The sequence below is a fragment of the Neovison vison genome, chromosome 1, assembly GCF_020171115.1.
Source record: "Neovison vison isolate M4711 chromosome 1, ASM_NN_V1, whole genome shotgun sequence".
Taxonomy (NCBI): domain Eukaryota; kingdom Metazoa; phylum Chordata; class Mammalia; order Carnivora; family Mustelidae; genus Neogale; species Neogale vison.
This window is the reverse complement of record NC_058091.1, coordinates 245,621,185-245,639,980: the sequence shown is the minus strand read 5'-3', so window position 1 is coordinate 245,639,980 and position 18,796 is coordinate 245,621,185. Positions and strand designations below refer to the sequence as shown.

General features: G+C 38.7%; 2 protein-coding genes across 3 annotated transcripts in view; both read right to left on the bottom strand.

The window, feature by feature from the left end:
- Nucleotides 1-18,796, bottom strand: part of AFF4 (AF4/FMR2 family member 4) — a 96,162-nt gene that overhangs the window by 18,779 nt on the left and 58,587 nt on the right. For both annotated transcript variants that reach the window (XM_044227738.1, XM_044227729.1), the window contains 8 exons: nucleotides 14,531-14,567; nucleotides 11,238-11,286; nucleotides 8,985-9,039; nucleotides 8,092-8,129; nucleotides 7,493-7,655; nucleotides 5,502-6,419; nucleotides 1,534-1,622; nucleotides 699-939 (listed from right to left, as the gene is read on the bottom strand). In XM_044227738.1, coding sequence (XP_044083673.1) covers nucleotides 699-939; nucleotides 1,534-1,622; nucleotides 5,502-6,419; nucleotides 7,493-7,655; nucleotides 8,092-8,129; nucleotides 8,985-9,039; nucleotides 11,238-11,286; nucleotides 14,531-14,567 — 1,590 coding nt within the window. The remainder of the gene's footprint in view (nucleotides 1-698; nucleotides 940-1,533; nucleotides 1,623-5,501; nucleotides 6,420-7,492; nucleotides 7,656-8,091; nucleotides 8,130-8,984; nucleotides 9,040-11,237; nucleotides 11,287-14,530; nucleotides 14,568-18,796) is intronic.
- Nucleotides 15,452-15,853, bottom strand: LOC122891807 (small nuclear ribonucleoprotein G-like). Its single transcript, XM_044227763.1, has one exon. It carries the CDS (start codon nucleotides 15,818-15,820, stop codon nucleotides 15,590-15,592), a length of 231 nt encoding a protein of 76 aa, XP_044083698.1. The 5' UTR covers nucleotides 15,821-15,853; the 3' UTR covers nucleotides 15,452-15,589.

Genomic DNA, 18,796 nt, shown 5'->3' with positions numbered 1-18,796 from the left:
ACCCTATATTAAGATTATGCTCCAGGAACAGTTCCAGTACTAGCTCAGCTGAAGAATTTTCTCCATGAATCAAAGCCAGATTGGCTGCTTTATCACTTTATGTAATATACTTGCTTATAAAATCTAATTCTAAAAAATCCAAAGCCAACTTCAAATCACAGACAACTCAACCATAAGAACTGGAGCAATTTATTATTTTTTTTTTTAAAGATTTTTTATTTTATTTATTTATTTGACAGAGAGAGAGAGAGAGACAGAGATCACAAGTAGAGCAGCAGGCAGAGAGAGGAGAAGCAGGCTCCCTGCCAAGCAGAGAGCCAGATATGGGGCTTGTTCTCCAGATGCCGGGATCATGACCCCAGCCGAAGGCAGAGGCTTAACCCACTGAGCCCCCCAGGCGCCTCAGAACTGGAGCAATTTATAATTAGATCATAATCGAATACTTTCTTCCAAAATCAACTTTTCCAATTATGGGTTTCTGTCTTAATATGCACCTGGCCAGGTGAAGTACTGCTTTCACAGTCTCAGGTCAATTGCATACGTTAGTTATCAAGATTATGACATTTTGAGAGTAAAAAACGCACAGGCCTATAAATTTAATGAGAGCTTTACAAGATCATCAAAGCACAATGCCACCTCAGAGAATTCCTAAGGCAATGAGATTGCTTTTCAAAAGGCTCACACTTCCAATGCCTTACCTTGACCTCCTTCGAGCTACTGGAAGTCTTCCCTTCAGTCTTCTTCTGCTTTGATGTGGAGGAACTGTTTTTGCTGCTGCCACTATTCTCCTTGTTGCTATTATTACTTGACTTTAAAGAAGATGACTGACTAATAGTCCTCTTCCGAGAGCCATGCTCTGTTTTTGGATCTTTTGAGGGAACAGGCCCCGTGGGAGATGGCAACAAATCCTTTTCTTTTGCAGAACTTTGTTTAGATGACCTGTCAAATCAAACAAAAGCCTTCATTTCTCTAACAACATCCTATGGGGGTGATGGATTTTTTTCTATCTCTCTCTGCCTGCTTTCAAGACAAATTTATTTCTCCCTATTTAAGTATTAGGACATATGATTTCTACAAAACAAAGTAAGAGTGTACATTTCATGAGGACAGGCATCTTACCTGTTTTCCACCCCCTGGCTGTATGTATACCCAGTACCTAAATATTGGCCTGCCACACAAGTATTCAATAAATAATAGTTACATAAATGAGAAGATGAATGATGAAGATACGAAGTTCCTAAGTTAGAAACTGGTCTCTTGAGAGATCTAGATAAGCTTATCATCTAGCCAGAAAGTGGTAAAACTTTAATTCTTATCCTGTACTCAACCTTACTCCACTACAGAAAGAAGAAAGGAAGAAGAGACTGAATCTTAAAAACTTTCCACTGCAATTAGCTAACAGCTTCCTCCTCTACTACTGGTTGGTATATGTACAACATTTACATGGACAGGACATACAGAGCACATTACAAAGTACCCAATGGCAAATGACATACACATATTAACACATGTGACATGTTTTGGGGGACGTACTCTCTGTTGCTGGATGGCTTGTGACCTGCCGAATTCTTGTCCTCTGTTTTGGGTTTCTTGCTGTCATTGGCTCGGGTATCATCTTCATTCTAGATGAAAAACAGAGAAAAGCAACTACTATATTTGATTTTTATTCATCTAATTTCAGTTTCCAGCAGGAGTCACCTTCAAATAATTTATCCCTGTTAAGTTCCAGAAAGAAGATAAATATGAAATGAAAGAATTCATTTAAATAAGGCTCAGTAAACTGAATTTCAAGGCTGAGAAAAGAAGTCTCCTATTTTAGATAAACAGAGCCCAAACACTGAAACACATTTCCTACAGTCTTTTAGGTGACGTCTTTTCATCCTAATAATTTGGTGTGTGTGTGTGTGTGTGTGTGTGTGAATTATAATTAAGATATAATTCATATACCATAAAATCCACTCTTTATACCATAAAATCCACTTTAAAAGTTCACAATTCAATGACTTCTAGTATATTCACAGAGGTGTACAGCCATTACTGCAAACAATTCTAGAACATTCTCGTCATCTAATAGACAAGCTGTGCCCTTCAGCAGGCATTCCCCCCATTCCCTTGACCCCAGACTCTAGTAATCACTAACCTATATATTTCTCTTTATGGTACTGCCTATTCTAGACAGTTCATATAAATGGAATCACATTTGTGGCCTTTTGTGTCTGGTTCCTTTCACTTAGTAGAATATTTTACAGGTTCACTGTAGCATGTATCAGGATTTCATTTGTGGTTATACCTGTATATATTCCATTTTATGCATGTATCACACTTCTTTTAAAAAAAATTTTTTTTTTAAATTTATTCATTTGATGGAAAGAGATCACAAGTAGGCTGAGAGGCAGGCAGAGAGAGAGAGGAGGAAGCAGGGTCCCTGCTGAGCAGAGAGCCCGACATGGGGCTCGATCCCAGGACCCTGGGATCATGACCTGAGCTGAAGGCAGAGGCTTTAATCCACTGAGCCACCCAGGCGCCCCTATATCACACTTTTTTATCCATTTATCAGTTAATGACCATATGGGCTGTCTCCACTTTTGGCATATAAGTAATACTGCTGTGAACATACAAGTGTAAGTCTTTGTGCAGACATTATTTTCACTTCTCTGGGTATGTACCTAAGTGGAATGGAGTGGAATTGCTGGGTCATAAAGTAACATTGTGTTTAACTTTTTTTTCTTTTTTAATATTTTATTTATTTATTTGTCAGAGAGAGAGAGAGTAAGCGAGCACAGGCAGACAGAGTGGCAGGCAGAGACAGAGAGAGAAGCAGGCTCCCTGCCGAGCAAGGAGCCAGATGTGGGACTCAATCCCAGGACGCTGGGATCATGACCCAAGCCAAAGGCAGCCGCTCAACCAACTGAGCCATCCAGGTGTCCCTGTGTTTAACTTTTTAAAGACTGCCAAAACTGTTCCAAAGCGGCTACCTATCATTTTATATTCTCACAGCACTGTATGAAAATTTTAACTCCTCCACATCTTCGCCAATACTTGTTACTGTCCATTATTTTTTATTATAGCCAGGCCTAACGATTGTGAAAAATTCTTTTTGCTGAAACAAAAGCTGTGAGACCATGTATAACTGCCAAAGCTACCTTCCTGACTGAGTCTAAGTTTTCCTATTGCTTTAAATATCAGACCTCAAGAATCCAAAACATTCTGCCATAACAAAAGAATCTGTTCTCTACACCAACGATTAAGAGTGGACACATAAAAACATGATACAAAAGAATCTACATCCTTCATTACCGTTGGCTGAGATTCCCCTCTCAGTACCATCTGCTTTATCTTCAAGAACTGTCCCTGACACTTAATTTTATCAAAGCCCATAAATCTCAAAAATCATTACCAAGTTTCTAGACTTGATCCTGATTTTATAAAATCAAAATCCAGGGGCGCCTAGGTGGCTCAGTGGGTTAAAGCCTCTGCCTTCAGCTCAGGTCACAATCCCAGGGTCCTGGGATCGAGCCACGTATCGGGCTCTCTGCTCAGCAGGAAGCCTGCTTTCTCCTCTCTCTCTCTGCCTGCCTCGCTTCCTACTTGTGATCTCTGTCTGTCAAATAAATAAATAAAATCTTTAAAAAAAAAAAAATCCAACTTACACGTGTTGACATAAAAAGGATGGGAGGAATAAAACATGCCAATGAGATGTGGGGAAGGGAAAGAGTATGAGCAATTCTTTTAGAAGGGGATTTTCCATTTTAAGTTATATACTATAGAATTTTATTTTATTTTATTTTATTTTTTTTAAAGATTTTATTTATTTATCTGACAGAGAGAAATCACAAGTAGATGGAGAGGCAGGCAGAGAGAGAGAGAGGGAAGCAGGCTCCCTGCCAAGCAGAGAGCCCGATGCGGGACTCGATCCCAGGACCCCAAGATCATGACCTGAGCCGAAGGCAGCGGCTTAACCCACTGAGCCACCCAGGCGCCCTATATACTACAGAATTTTAAACAAAAGAATTAAAAGGGCATTCTACATTGTATTTATATATTTTATAAAATCTTTTTTTAAGACTTTATTTATATTTTATAAAATCTTATAAAGAATATGTAATATTTTTCAAGCACCAGAGGACCAATTCTCAATTCCATTAAGCTCCTTAGTTTTCTAAAGAGCATAGTCCATTGTTTATAAGCTCTTACTTCATATAAGTCTATGAATTAAATCCTGCAACAACATCCAGCAACTTGAGGTTGTAGCTCTAGAGGGGCCAGCAGCCTAAATTTACAAGCCAAAAAAGCTTCCCTATACTACAATAATGGAAACTCATTAGGGATATCACCCAAAGTAATAAGCTTCAGTTTTCTATAAATCCAAATTTTTAAATATCTTCAATTTTTGAAGAGTCTAAGAAAAAAGGGTATTATTCTAGTTTGTTCAAATATACTTCATCATCTGTACAATGTACTGTGGTCTTAAGAAAAAGAGGAAAGACCTCCAGCTCACTTCATTTTAAGAAAATGCTTTATTATTTCTATCCTCTCATGTGAGGCTCTCAAGGTCAGCTGGGATTGGGGTTTTGCTCTGAGTCTACCTGGTACAACTATTCTGGTACCTATCTGTCCACCTGCTCACCTCTTTGGTATTATATGATCATATTCACACATAGGTATCAGGAGAAATCATACTATTCTTCAATATAAATCATTAAAATTTACTTTCCTCTAAAAATTTCTCACTAGAGCTGAAAGATCAAACTCTTTTTCCCAAAGAATCCCTGTCTATACATGAAAGTTGTTCAGCTCTTTTCATTACATGTCCCTTATCTTCCAGTCATAGACATCTGTGGGTTTTCACATCTCCTAGGTCTAAAAAGGCTGACCTTCAACATATACTAAGCTTCACCTCTAAATCCAAATTACCCCAGATAAAGCTAGGACAAGAGCTGGCCATGTGCGAGCGAATGTATTTAGTCGTGAACTTGTAGACATGGGTGTTCGAAAAGGGAAATAAGATGGAGCACAGATCTGTACAGAGAACTGGTAAGTTCCTAAGGATGTGTCCAAATTGGTGAATCAATCTGGAAGCTGGAATTAGCAGTTTAAAAGGTGTGACTTGGTCTGGGCATAAAAGAGAAGGGAATGTTAAAGGTTGTCACAACCTGAAAAATATATATCCCAACTGAAGACATTTAAAATAAAAAAAACGTTAAGAACATTGTGAAGGCCAGTTTGCAATCCCTGCTTTACTCTCACCTCCACCCTGGCCAGCACATATGCTAAACAGAAGCACTGACTCATTTCCTACTGGATGAGAAACTAAAGGAGACAGGCAGAGGCTCACTGGTCCTCAAGAGACGGTTCCGTCTGGAGCCTTCCCAGGGTCTCAGGCTCAACCTCTATTTTCTCTCCTAGCTTGACTCAACCAGGTATTTTCTGGCTTACTGAGATTTCCACTGCATTTCAGATTCTGATGTTTAAAAACAAAACAACAAAAACTCTTTACAAACCTTATGTTTCCTCTTGCCTTTGTTGGAAACTTTTTCTGAGGCTTGTTTCTGAGCCTCTCTTGTGTGCTTTTCTGGCACATTTTTCTTTTCCCCCTTGGGTGGCTCTGTTTCTTTATAAGGCTTTCCTGGTATTCTGGTCAAGAGATTCAGGTCAATCTTCACAATAAGTGGATACCTGTCATCAGGCTCACTGAGGGGTGAAAGAAGTTCCTTCTCTTCCATAGGAGAGAACATTCGTTGCCGAAAAAAACTATCTTCTTCCTCCACTGAGGAGGGTTTCACGGGAGTCCTGTTACTCTCAGGGTACTTGGGAGTTTGTGAGGAAGGAGGAAGACTCTCGCTTTCATCTGAATCTGAGGATGAGGTATCTGTTTCTATGATTTCCCTTGATTTCTGGGAAGATTTACTCGTTGACTTGTATTTCTTTTTCTCTGCAGAAGGTCGAGGGGAAGATTTGGACTCCTTTTTAATATTGGGTTTCCTTGAGCCTTTGGTGGCTGCTTTATGTCTGCTGGAGGGCATGCTGGAAGCCATGTCTACAGGGGTTTCACTTTCTATCTTCAGGCCTCCCCGGGGCTCTTCAGCAGTTGCCTTCTCAGCCTTTTTGGGTTGTTTTTTGCCTACAGTTCTCCTCTGTGTTGTGCTGTCACTCTGTGCAGGGGACTTCTGCCTCCCTCGCCCACTTTCTGATCCCTTTTGTACAGTTTTGGAGTCTCGTCCAGGAGTAGCAGAACTCGTTTCTTTAGGTCCACTTGGATCAGGGTAGCTATTCCCAGTGCCCTGTTCTCGGCCTTCCTTTTTATAGCCTTGAGATGATGGGATGTTACTATCCACAGAAGAAGCTGGTGACACTTTATGTGGGTTCACCTTATTCAACCAATTATCAAGTTGCCATTTGTTTGTTGGTGGTGGTTCAGGCTGAAAAACAGAGAAATAAATATGCTTTTGTCAATAATGAAGCTTCTCCCCTCCTCAACGATCTCAAGGAAGACAAAAAAGCACATCTGAGACCACAAAGGCATCTGCTATTCACAGTTCTGATTGAACTAAAGCAAAGGGCTGAATATTGACTGTCAGAGCTCTCATCACTTGAATGAGAAGGTAAGCCTGATATTACATAGGGTCCTTAAACATTAAAGATGGGGCACCTGGGTGGCTCAGTAGTTAAGCATCTACCTTTGGCTAAGGTCATGATCCCAGGGTCCTGGGATCAGGCCCTGCATCTGGCTTCCTGCTTGGCAGGAAGCCTGCTTCTCTCCCTCCCACTCCCCCTGCTTGTGTTCCCTCTCTTGCTGTGTCTCTCTCTGCCAAATAAATAAATAAAATCTTTTAAAAATAAACAAACAGGTGGCGTCTAGGTGGCTCAGTAGGTTAAAGCCTCTGCCTTCGGCTCGGGTCATGATCTCAGGGTCCTGGGATCGAGCCCCGCGTTGGGCTCTCTGCTCAGCGGGGAGCCTGCTTCCCCCTCTCACTCTCTGCATGCCTCTCTGCCTACTTGTGATCTCTGTCTGTCAAATAAATAAATAAATCTTAATAAATAAACAAATAAACAAACAAACAGACATACATTAAAGATTCCTATCAGGAACCTAACTTCAAAGGTAAAATTACAAATGACCAGAGCATATACTTAATTCCAAAAAGTAAACAAATGATGTAGGTACTGATAGAGATTTTTAACCTTCTTTTACCAACCTATAGTAAAATTATAAAATATAAGACTCCTTTTATTCACAATAACTACATAACATGAATTACCATGCTGAGATACAAAAAGAAAGCCCAAACTAAACCAATCCAGTATCTTAGGGACCGGAAGTATGACCTCAAGTAATTCCTAATCTAGACTGAATGTTTGTTCAAATAACAATGAAACTAAGTGTCTAAGCTTCCTCTAAGATATCCAGTTCAATTTCTTAACTTTTGTATTTGGAATAGGTCCTAAGCGGTCATCACCAGGGGCCATGGGAGACACCCTGCCTCCCTCTCACCTCAGGAGATGCACTCTGGGATGGCTCATTTGCCTCACTGTCACTGGAGCTACTTTCACTCTCTGAGTCAGATCCAGAGCTGCTTTCAGATCCACTGTGGCTGCTAGAATCATCCCTGGAGTTATCAGCGCCTTCACTATTATGGTGTGAAGGTTCAGAGTTACTAAAAGGAGATAAAACATATAAATGACCAGAAGTTTTTTTGTTTTTGTTTTTGTTTTTTTATAGTGACAGCATGAAAACACCCAAATCTGACAATCAACTTTATTTAAAATGTTTACTGTTTGTTATGCTGTTACAGGTCTATGAACCCAGAATGTAATTTATAAATGAAATACTTTCTTAAAAAGTTTCTAATATGCTGCTCAGCCATTAGCTCTTACCTTTAAAAAAGATTTCTACTGAGGTATAATTTATATACCACAGAATTCACCCATGTTAAGTGTACAATTCAATGATTTTTAGTTAATTTACAAGGCTGTACAATCGCCACTACAATAATATTTACTCTATAAGGTCGATTATAATATTACTATAATGCTATCAGGTGATACCCACCCCTCCAAGTAAAACAAGAAATAAAATAAAAGGACGCATACCTTCCTGGTGTACTTCTTGGCATTGTCTTATCACAATCCTAAAAGTAAAACATGAGAGGGAATGCAAATGAATAAATAGCACTCTATCTCCTTAATGTGAAAATATCTGAGATTTTTTTTATTAAATTTTTTTTTTTAAGATCTTAATTTATTTGACAGAGATCATAAGCAGGCAGAGAGGCAGGCAGAGAGAGCAAGGGAAGCAGGCTTCCTGCTGAGCAGACAGCCCAATGCGGACTCGATCCTAGGACTCTGAGATCATGACCTCAATCGAAGGCAGAGGCTTAACTCACTGAGCCACTGAGGCACCCAATATTTGAATTCTTAATAGAACACTAGAAGCTCTAATGTAGCCTCAATGTTTACCTATAACACTTAGGACACACTGTTGTTACCTAAAGAATAATTAACTGCCATGCTAAGATGAAAAGCTTTGTTAAAAGTTCTTGCCAACAATCTCACGTTTCATGAGAATATTCTGATCCATGATTAAGTAGTATGGAAAAGCCAATTTAAAAATAAAAAAAGGTTTAAAGACAGAGCAGAATATAACAACATTCCACTGTCAGAAAGCAGTAAGGAGCTTATTTTAAATAAATGAATCATGTACGTATCATTGGATTCTAATATTTATAAAATACAATGCAGGGGTGCCTGGGTGGCTCACAGGGTTAAGCCTCTATCTTCAGCTCAGGTCATGATCTCAGGGTCCTGGGATAGAGTCGAGCATCGGCCTCTGTGCTTGGCGGGGAGCCTGCTTTCCCCCCCTCTCTTTTGCCTGTGGCCCTGCCTACTTGTGATCTCTCTGTCAAATAAATTGATAAAATCTTAAAAAAAATACAATGCAAACCAATACTGTACGAAACTGGAAATTCATAAAGCAGTAGACACACCTGCTCCCCATCGCTGTCTTCACTGCTGCTTAGTTTTAAGTCATCTTTTAACATGCTAGAGGGAAAAGGCAGAAAGAGTTAGTAATTTTCTAACAGTGTTCCATGGCACACCAGAGTATTAAATAGCTACGAAGCATTCTAGAAATAATCATGGTGGTAGACAAAGATTTAATTTTAAAATAACAAAAAAAAACAAAAAACAAAGAAAAGAACCAGTAAGTCTTACTCTGGTGTGCTTCACAGCCAGGGTAAAAACTGAGAAAGGAGGAAGTGAACATTTCAAAAGCTCTTACTTTTCTGTAAGTAAAACATGTAACCTTCTTTTCAAATTAAATAAGCCACCTTCTACAAACTCTTATAACTCAGTTGTTATCTCTATTTTTCTTTTTTTTTTTTTTTGGTTATCTCTATTTTTCTAACTGCATCCACACCCACTCATTCATATTAAAACAAATGATCGTACTCATACCCAACAGTCCACTAGAGATAAAACTAAAAAAAGAAGGAAGATAAAATGAAAGTATCAGCAATTCTCTTTCATTGTCCCTCATATTCCACGAAGAGATTCATACAACTTCGTAATTGTGAAAACCAGAACACAAAATCCAAGCACTAGTTCATAAACGCCTTGGTATGAAAGACGACTGTTCTCTGGAGAAGTAACAATCTGGGGTAAGAAACTTAGCTATAAAATAGAAATGACCACGTATGAACTAAAAATAAACTCCAAGTTCTAAATCTTCCTTGATTAAAGTTCAAATAAATTAAAAAAAAAAAAAAACCACACACACACACACAAATACATTCTGTAAACCGATAGTTTCTGAAATTCATTTTTCAAAGTAAAATTACAGATTTAAATTTCCCTTAAGGGCATAAAATCAACATTAAAATAAAGAATCTGAGTAATGACCCATAAAATATTCCTTGCCTTTTTACAGGAGAACAAAAATTAATACAAAGCTTAGGGAAAACCACTAGAAAAATGCTTAATTTCTCATTACTAATAGTTCTATTACCTTTCTTCTTAAAATCTCATGACAGTCTCCAATCAGTGGAAAGGAAATCTTCTTTCACTCCAGTAACTACTGATACTTTCCCCTCAAAGCTTACCCTGAGTGTCTATATCTGATCCCAAATTCAGATTATCCCCTAAAAGATCACCTTGAAACAAAGTAACCGGATGATTACAGAACTATGAATAGTGTTTTAAGGCTGGCCCAGTTAAGCAGGACAGAAAAAAAGAGTTTTCTTTTGGACAAGGGCTTAGTGCATCTCTATGACTGATATCCTGCAAGGAAATGTACTTACTCTGAATTCTCTCAGCCCTTATGATTTAATAATGGCAGCTCAATGAACCTGTTCACACACATGGAGATGTCAAAGCTTTTACCAGATGGCTCAAGGTCCTGCATGTTTTTGTTCTCTCAGCAACCAAAGTGATGCACACATACATGGTAGGCTTTTACCGGTTCTTTGCATACAAATAAATATGATAAATATGAATATAATTTCAATTCTGTAGCGGGGGGGGGATTTCTTGCATTCACATAACTTCATTCTCAGTTTTTAACCTTTGTTCAGGGTTAAGAGGCTGAGGTTTTCAGTACAGGTTACAGGTTATAGCTTCGAAAGTCAGCACTGTGGCCATAGCTTCTTCAGAATTTTGTTTTAATCACTGAGTTAACTTGTCTTAGGAATTGAGGAGTACATTTCTGAGCTGGAATTTATTATCATCCAACATATTAGCCTGATTACATTTTGATATATATTCCTGGTTTTACCTACAGAAGGAGGAAAACTTAAAAGACAGTACAAACTATGCTGACTTAATATTCTACACAAAGCAGTTAAATGGAGGGCTTACTAAGAATCCTGTATTGTTTGGTCTTCTTTATTAAAAATTAAGTATCAACCTACCCACAAACACTCTAAGAGATGAGAAAAACTGTAATCTTAGAGGAGGTGTAAGCAAATTAAGGCAAGTTAAAAAGTTAAAGTTTTATTGGAACACAATCGCACCCACAGTCTATATTTGCTTTCATACCACAATGGAAGAGCTGCCTGCCTAGTTGGGACAAAAATCATCTAAGCCCCTAAGGCCTAAATTATTTCACTGTCTGGCCTTTTACGTAAGTTTGCTTACTCCTTCCTTAAAAGATTAAATACACATATTTAAGTGTTGGGCTAATATATACACACTACAGACAGACTCTCAACAAAACCGACAAACTTATTAAGCAATAAACTTACGATTTAGACTGGTGTCCATTTGAGGTTTTAGAAGAAGGATTGTATCTTTCTAGAACAAAAGAATGCAGAAATTAACAACTACAGTATGGCCATTTAGATCATAAAATATGTATCAGTATACCTTCAAAGAAATGTAAATCAACACAAGATGGAATTTGTCCCTCCATCAAATTGGCAACACTTCAATGTCCAATAAATAGAAGATACTGGAAACAGGCATGCTCAGAAGCTGTATGTAGGATTATAAATTCATATAATCTCTTTGGCAGGCAACCTGGTAATATTATCTTACGGATACTGGAAATGCACGTATCCACTGATGTAGCAATTATGATGAAAAAAAATTTACCTTACAAGTGTATCTGGAAGAATACATAAACACACACTCACACACAGATGTTTATCATAGTATGATTTGTAACAGCAAAAACTAGAAACAAATGTCTATCAAGAGGGATCTAGTTAAATAAATTATGGTACATTCATACAATATAACACAATTTTCATGTTAAAAAGAATGAGCTAGAATTTTTACACTGATACAGACATAGTTAAGTGAAAAACACAGTAATAAAGAGTAGGAGAAACTTATGATCCCATCTGCCAATAGTTAGTTATGGAGGGAGGAGGACAGAACTAAAGAGGAGACATTCTTTTTTCTTTTTTTAAAAGATTTTATTTATTTATTTGACAGAGAGAGAGAGAGAGAGAGCGAGCGCACTCATGAGAGAGGAAACACAAGCACAGGGAGTGGGAGAGGGAGAAGCAGGCTCCCTGCAGAGCAGGGAGCCCTACACAGGGCTCAATCTCAGGATGCTGGGATCATGACCTGAACGGAAGGCAGATGCTTAACAACTGAGCCACCCAGGTGCCCCAAGAGGAGACATTCCTAGAAGATTTTAAGATAGAAAATGTAAACTTTTGGGGGCACCTAGGTGGCTCAGTTGGGTTAAAGCCTCTGCCTTCAGTGGGTTAAAGCCTCTGCCTTCAGCTCAGGTCATGATCCCAGAGTCCTGGGATCGAGCCCCACATCGGGCTCTCTGCTCAACGGGGAGCCTGCTTCCTCCACTCTCTGCCTGCCTCTCTGCCTACTTGTGATCTCTGTCAAATAAATAAATAAAATCTTAAAAAAAAAAACCCCAAACTTTCTGGCCTATAGCTATTTTATACATATCAACAATGGTGGGTCCCTTTTTCCTACAACTATAGCTTTAGGGCAGAACCAGTGTAGATCTATTTACTAAAGAAGTTAACTGTTCTTGGCAAAAAGACCATTTATTTTGTTGTAGAGCTATATGGGGAAGCCTAGATATTTCCAAGGTTCCTGACCTTATCACTATCAATTCACACAGCCAACGTCTCTTGGGACCAGACTTAAATTCCCTAAGGTTAGGGTACTTGGATGGCTCAGGTCATGATCCCCCAGGGTCCTGGGATGGAGCCCTGCCTCAGGCGCCCTGCTCCATGGAGAGCCTGCTTTTCCCTCTCCCTCTGCTCTCTGCTCCCCCTGCTTGTGCCCTCTTTCTGCAAAATAAATAAAATCTTTTTTTAGAAGATTTTATTTATTTGACAGATAGAGATCACAAGTAGGCAGAGAGGCAGGCAGAGAAAGTGGGAAGCAGGCTCCCTGCTGAGCAGAGTCTGCCGTGGGGCTCAATCCCAGGATCCTGAGATCATGACCTGAGCCAAAGGCAGAAGCTTAACCACTGAGCCACTCAGACACCCATAAAATAAATAAAATCTTTTTAAAAAAATTCTCTAAGGCTATTATTCCCTCAAGTTCTTCTCAGAAACTAAGACAGGGGGTGAAAGGGGGTTCTACAACGGCAGACTTTCTTCCCAGACCTAAAGACCCAGCAAAAATAAACACATTGGGGCGCCTGGGTGGCTCAGTGGGTTAAAGCCTCTGCCTTCGGCTCAGGTCATGATCTCAGGGTCCTGGAATCGAGCCCTGCATCAGGTTCTCTGCTCCGCAGGGAGTCTGCTTCCTCCTCTCTCTGCCTGCCTCTCTGCCTAGTTGTGATTTCTCTCTGTCAAATAAATAAAATATTTAAAAAAATAAAATAAAATAAACACACGGACCACATCTTCTTTATCCGTTTGTCTGCTGAAGGGCATCTTGGCTCCTTCCACATTTTGGCTATTGTGGCCATTGCTGCTATAAACACTGGGGTGCATATGGCCCTTCTTTTCACTATATCTGTATCTTTGGGATAAATACCCAGTAGTGCAATTGCTGGGTCATACAGTAGCTCTATTTTTAATTTTTTGAGGAACCTCCACACTGTTTTTCATAGTGGCTGTACCAATTTGGATTTCCACCAACAGTGTAATAGGGCTCCCCTTTCTCCACATCCTTTCCAACATTTGTTGTTTCTTGCCTTGTCGATTTTTGCCACTCTAACTGGTATAAGGTGGTATCTCAATGTGGTTTTGATTGTAATTTCACTGATGGCTAATGACGAACACTTTTTCATGTGTCTGTTAGCCATCAGAAAGGATGAATACCCAACTTTTGCACCAACATGGATGGGACTGGAGGAGATTATGTTGAGTCAAGTAAGTCAAACAGAGAAAGTCAATTATCACATGGTTTCACTTATTCGTGGAACATAAGAAATAGCAGGGAGGACATTAGGAAAAGGGAAAAATGAAGGGGGAGAAATGGGAGTGGGAGACAAACCACGAGAGACAATGGACTCCTGGAAACAAACTTAGGGTTTTAGAAGGGAGAGAGGTGGGGAGATGGGTAAGCCTGGTGATGGGTATTAAGGAGGACATGGACTGCATGGAGCACTAGGTGGTGGTATATGCAAACAATGGTCATGGAACACTACATCAAAAACTAATGATGTACTGTATGGTGACTAAACTAACACAGTAAAAAAAAAAAGAATAACTAAATATACTAAATATAGACACAGAAAGAGAAGAGCTACAGTAAGCTACAACCCCTTCCTGCTTATAATTTAACTCTCACAGAACCAATTACCTTCAAAAAGGAGACAGGAAGATAGAAGAATGGTTCTTGGGTTTATGAGGTACCCATCAAACTGAATTCATGAACTCTGAACTTCAAATATTTAATAAAAATAGTTAATTTTGATCACCATCAATCTATAATTCTTCATTTTTAAATTTAATTTAAACCAAGATTTGGTTTAACTCATTACTAATAAAAACTGGGATAAGACATGTGAAGGAATTGTAAAAGCAATGTACAATAAGACCATGAGAAATGAATGCTCAATAAAAAGCTTAACTTGAGAACTAAGAGGAAAAGAAATACTCACTTTGTTCTCCGGGGCCGAAACTGGACTGCTGAGATTCCTAAGAAAAAGGGGATTATAAAATTATATAGTGGCATTAAGAGAAAGGTTCATAGTGACAAATGCTTCAAATTAAACTATTCAATTCCAGCTAATTCAATGAAAGATCTGTTGAGCTCCTAGGAATACAGAAAAGAAAAAAAACACTGAAAGAATTTAATGATCACATATGATGGGCCTCAGTAATCATGTGGTCAATAATGAACTTTCCCAAAACTCACTACAAAAAGCATCAAGCTACCTAATAGTTCCTCTTTATTATTCATTTCTTTTCAGCAGCATCCACGGTACTCATATTCTAATTTAGAGCCTGGGGAAAGCAAATGACTTCAATTTAAGATTCTTGATCTTAAGAAAATGTTTAACAACAACAAAATAATAGTAATACTAGGGGCACCTGGGAAGCTCAGCTGGTTAAGTGTCTGACTCTTGATTTCGGCTGAGGTCCTGATCTTAGGGTTGTGAAATCGAGCCCTGTGTCAGGCTCTGTACTGGATGTGGAGCCTGTTTAAGATTCTCTCCCTCTCCTTGGGGGGGGGGGTCCTACATCCAGCTTGAGGCACATGCTCTCTCTCTAAAACAAACAAACAAACAACCTATACTACAGTAAAAAAAGCTGTACAACCTATATGGACTCAAAAGATATCACCTTTATGAACTAAAAACCTCACGTTATTCACACATCATTTTATTACCTTCCTTTGCCCGTGCCCAATATCTTACAAACAATTAGCAAGTTGAGGAAAAGACTGTCATATACTCTTTTTAAGCTATAAGCTGTATACTAGAGTTCAGTGTCTAGCACTCAGGAAATACCAATAAGAAAAGAAGCCAAAACGTCACTCTCAGGGAAAGAAACATGGATTTTCTTTTTTTTTTTTTTTCTGGCTATTATAAAAGTTTATTTAACAAAAAAGCTCAATATGAAAATGCACACGATCTGATTTTTATATTGTAGTAAAACAGGTACTATGGAGGGGACATGTGGAAGCAGTTGATTCTTCTGATGAACACATCCATTGTTTATACTCGTTCTAAGGCTTCTAACATGATGATACTATTTCCTCGTATTACCACCATTCCAATATTGTTCTGTTGCCCACTAGTTGCCATCTCCACACATTCATCTATCACAAGATTCATAAATGGATCGAACCTCTGCAATATTCCTTGAACATGTCTGCCACCATTTAATTTCAATGATAATTTCTTGTCCATAAATTTTTTCAGCTCGGGAGGATGAGCTTTGCTCATGGTGTCTACTCGGCGAGCTCAAAGATGCCTCCAAACGGAATTCGAAACATGGCTTTTCAAACTCATCTTTCATGATCACAACCCGTTTCACGTGTGTAAATTATGCATTTTTCTAGGTTGAGTCTGTAGTATACAGTATAGTATTAAAATTATACAAACATCCCTAAAAGCCTACTTAAAAACAAACACCATCTGGGAGCCTGGGTGGCTCAGTCAGTTAAGCATCTGCCTTCAGCTCAGGTCATAATCCCAGGGTCCTAAGGCCAAGCCCCACATTGGGCTCCCTGATCAGCAGTGAGTCTGCTTCTTCCTCTGTCTCTGCCTGCAGCTTCCCTGCTTGTGCACCCTCCCTCCCTCTCTCTCTCTCTCTCTCTCTCTGACAAATAAATAAATAAAATCTTAAAAAAAAAATAAGCACAATCTTTAATGACAGAAACATCTGTATAAGAGAAATCCACATAGTACGAATTTTTTAAAATACAGTTTCACTGTTTAAAAAAAACACTGTACGGGTGCCTGGGTGGCTCAGTCGTTGAGCATCTACCTTGGGCTCAGGTCATCATCCCAGGGTCCTGGGAATGAGCCTTGTATCGAGCCCCATATTGGGCTCCCTGCTCAGCAGGAAATCTGCTTTTCCCACTTGTGCTCCCCCTGCTTGTGTTCCCTTTCTCGCTGTGTCTTGTCTCTGTCAAATAAATTAATAAAATCTTTAAAAAAAAAAACAAAACCCAAAACACTGTAAAAAACATCTCTGGTCAAATGATTTCAACAAGTGTGCCAAGAGCACCCAAAGGGAAAGAATATGCTTCTTAACAAATGGTGCTGGGACAACTAAACAGCCATATCCAAAGGAATGAAGCTGGATCCTTACCTCAGACAGTATTAAAAAAATAACTCAAAATAGATCAAAGACCAAATGTAAGGCTAAAACTACAAAACTCTTAGAAGAAAATTTATAGTCAAACTTTAATGATCTTGGCTTTGGCAAATTATTCTTACATATGACACCAAAAGCATAAAACACAAAAGAAACAGATAGATAAAATGGACTTGAGCAGAATTAAGAACTTCTGTGCTTCAAAGGACATCATCAAAAAGTGAAAAGACAACCCAAAGAATGGGAAAATTTATCTGCAAATCATAGATCTTTTAAGAGATGGCTATCTACAATACATAAAGAGCTCTTACAACTCCATGATAAAAAGACAAGCAATGAAAAAATGAGCAAAGGATCTGAGGAGATATTTCTACAAGGAAGATATACAAATGGTCAATAAGCACATGAAAAGATGTTGTTCCACATCACTGGTTATGAGGAAAATGCAAATCAAACCCACAATGAGACACCACTTCACACCTACTAGGATGACTAGGATAAAAAACAGATAATAGCAAGTGTTGACAGGAATGCACAGAAAATCAAAGCTCAGCAGGAACGTAAAGTGGTATAACTAGCTCTGGAAAATATTCTGAAGTTCCTCAAATGATTAAACACAGAGTTACAATATGACCTTGCAATTCTACTCAAAGGTACATAACCAAGTGAAACAAAAACATTATGTCCATACAAGAACTTGTACACAAATGTTTATAGCAGCATTACTTCACAATAGCCCAAAGCTCAAAACAACTTGAATGTCCATCAGCTGAAGAACGTATAAACAAAATGTGATATATATCCATACAATGGAATATTATTTGGCCACAAAAAGAAATGAAGTCCTGATACCTGCTACAACTTGGAATAACCTTGGAAACATTATGCTAAGTGAAAGAATACAGTTGCAAAAGGCCATATATGGTAAGATTCAATTTACATAAAATGTCCAGAAAAGGAAATATACAGAGAAAAAGAACAGGTGAGTGGTTTTATTTATTTATTATTTCTATTACTTTTTTGTTTATTTGACAAATCGCAAGTAGGCAGAGAGGCAGGCAGAGAGAGAGGGGGAAGCAGGCTCCCTGCTGAGCAGAGAGCCCGATGCAGGGCTCAATCCCAAGACCCTGAGATCATGACCTGAGCCAAAGGCAGAGGCTTTAACCCACTGAGCCACCCAGGCATCCCAAGGTGAGTGGTTTTAAATAGGAGAGGGAAAGTGGGTAATAGATGAAGAAGAGGGAGTTTCTCTTTGAGGTGATAACAATGCTCTAAAATTCAATGTTGTGACAGTTGCACATGTCTATAAATATACTCAAAACCATGTAACTGTACACTTGAAATGGGCGGAAGGCATGGTATGTGCATTGTATTTCAATAAAGCTATTTTAAAAACTATAGAGCAGTGGCCAAGGTCATGCCTGTGAATTGTTTTTAAGATGCAAGTAATCCTCCACCCCCTTGAACTGCCAATTATCTTATACTTATTTACCTGATAAATGACCTAAAAGTTAATAGCCTGAACTTTAAGTCATCTCTCCTTGTCCTCCCTCTGACAACAGTCAGTCTGCGGTCTCCAAATGCTAGTGGATTCTGTCTCTAAAACATTTACTAAATGCAACATCTCTTCTCCATCTACACTGCAAAGACTTCAGGTCCTCACATTTTTCAATTTACAAGGGCCATCTAATGGATCTTTCTGGCTGTAATCTTCACTCAATTCTCCTTCACTCAACTACAGTCTTGAGTTAATCTTCCTAAAGCCCAAATTCTAGTATGAGTCATTACTACTACTTTTATGGAGACTTCAATGGCTCTTTGTTTTTCCTAGGAATGAAAGCCAAACTCCCTGACATGATATTCACTCATATACCTAAGTACTGGAAAAACAGAAAGATAAATAAAAACAAGGAGCTTATATTCATGGAACTTAACACTCATCAGTACAATGTCAATGACTATCTCTGCAACTGTTCATGCACATAAAGGTAAAATGGTTAACTGTGGTAAGTACAACGAAAGGCAAATACATACACAATATTATATAAGAGCTTACAATTGTGTGTGCATGAGCATGTGAGTGAATGGGTGAGTTAATG

Bases quoted from the DNA above. Each gene is read 5' to 3' on its own strand.
- LOC122891807 (XM_044227763.1), bottom strand. From the start codon at position 15,820: ATGAGCAAAGCTCATCCTCCCGAGCTGAAAAAATTTATGGACAAGAAA.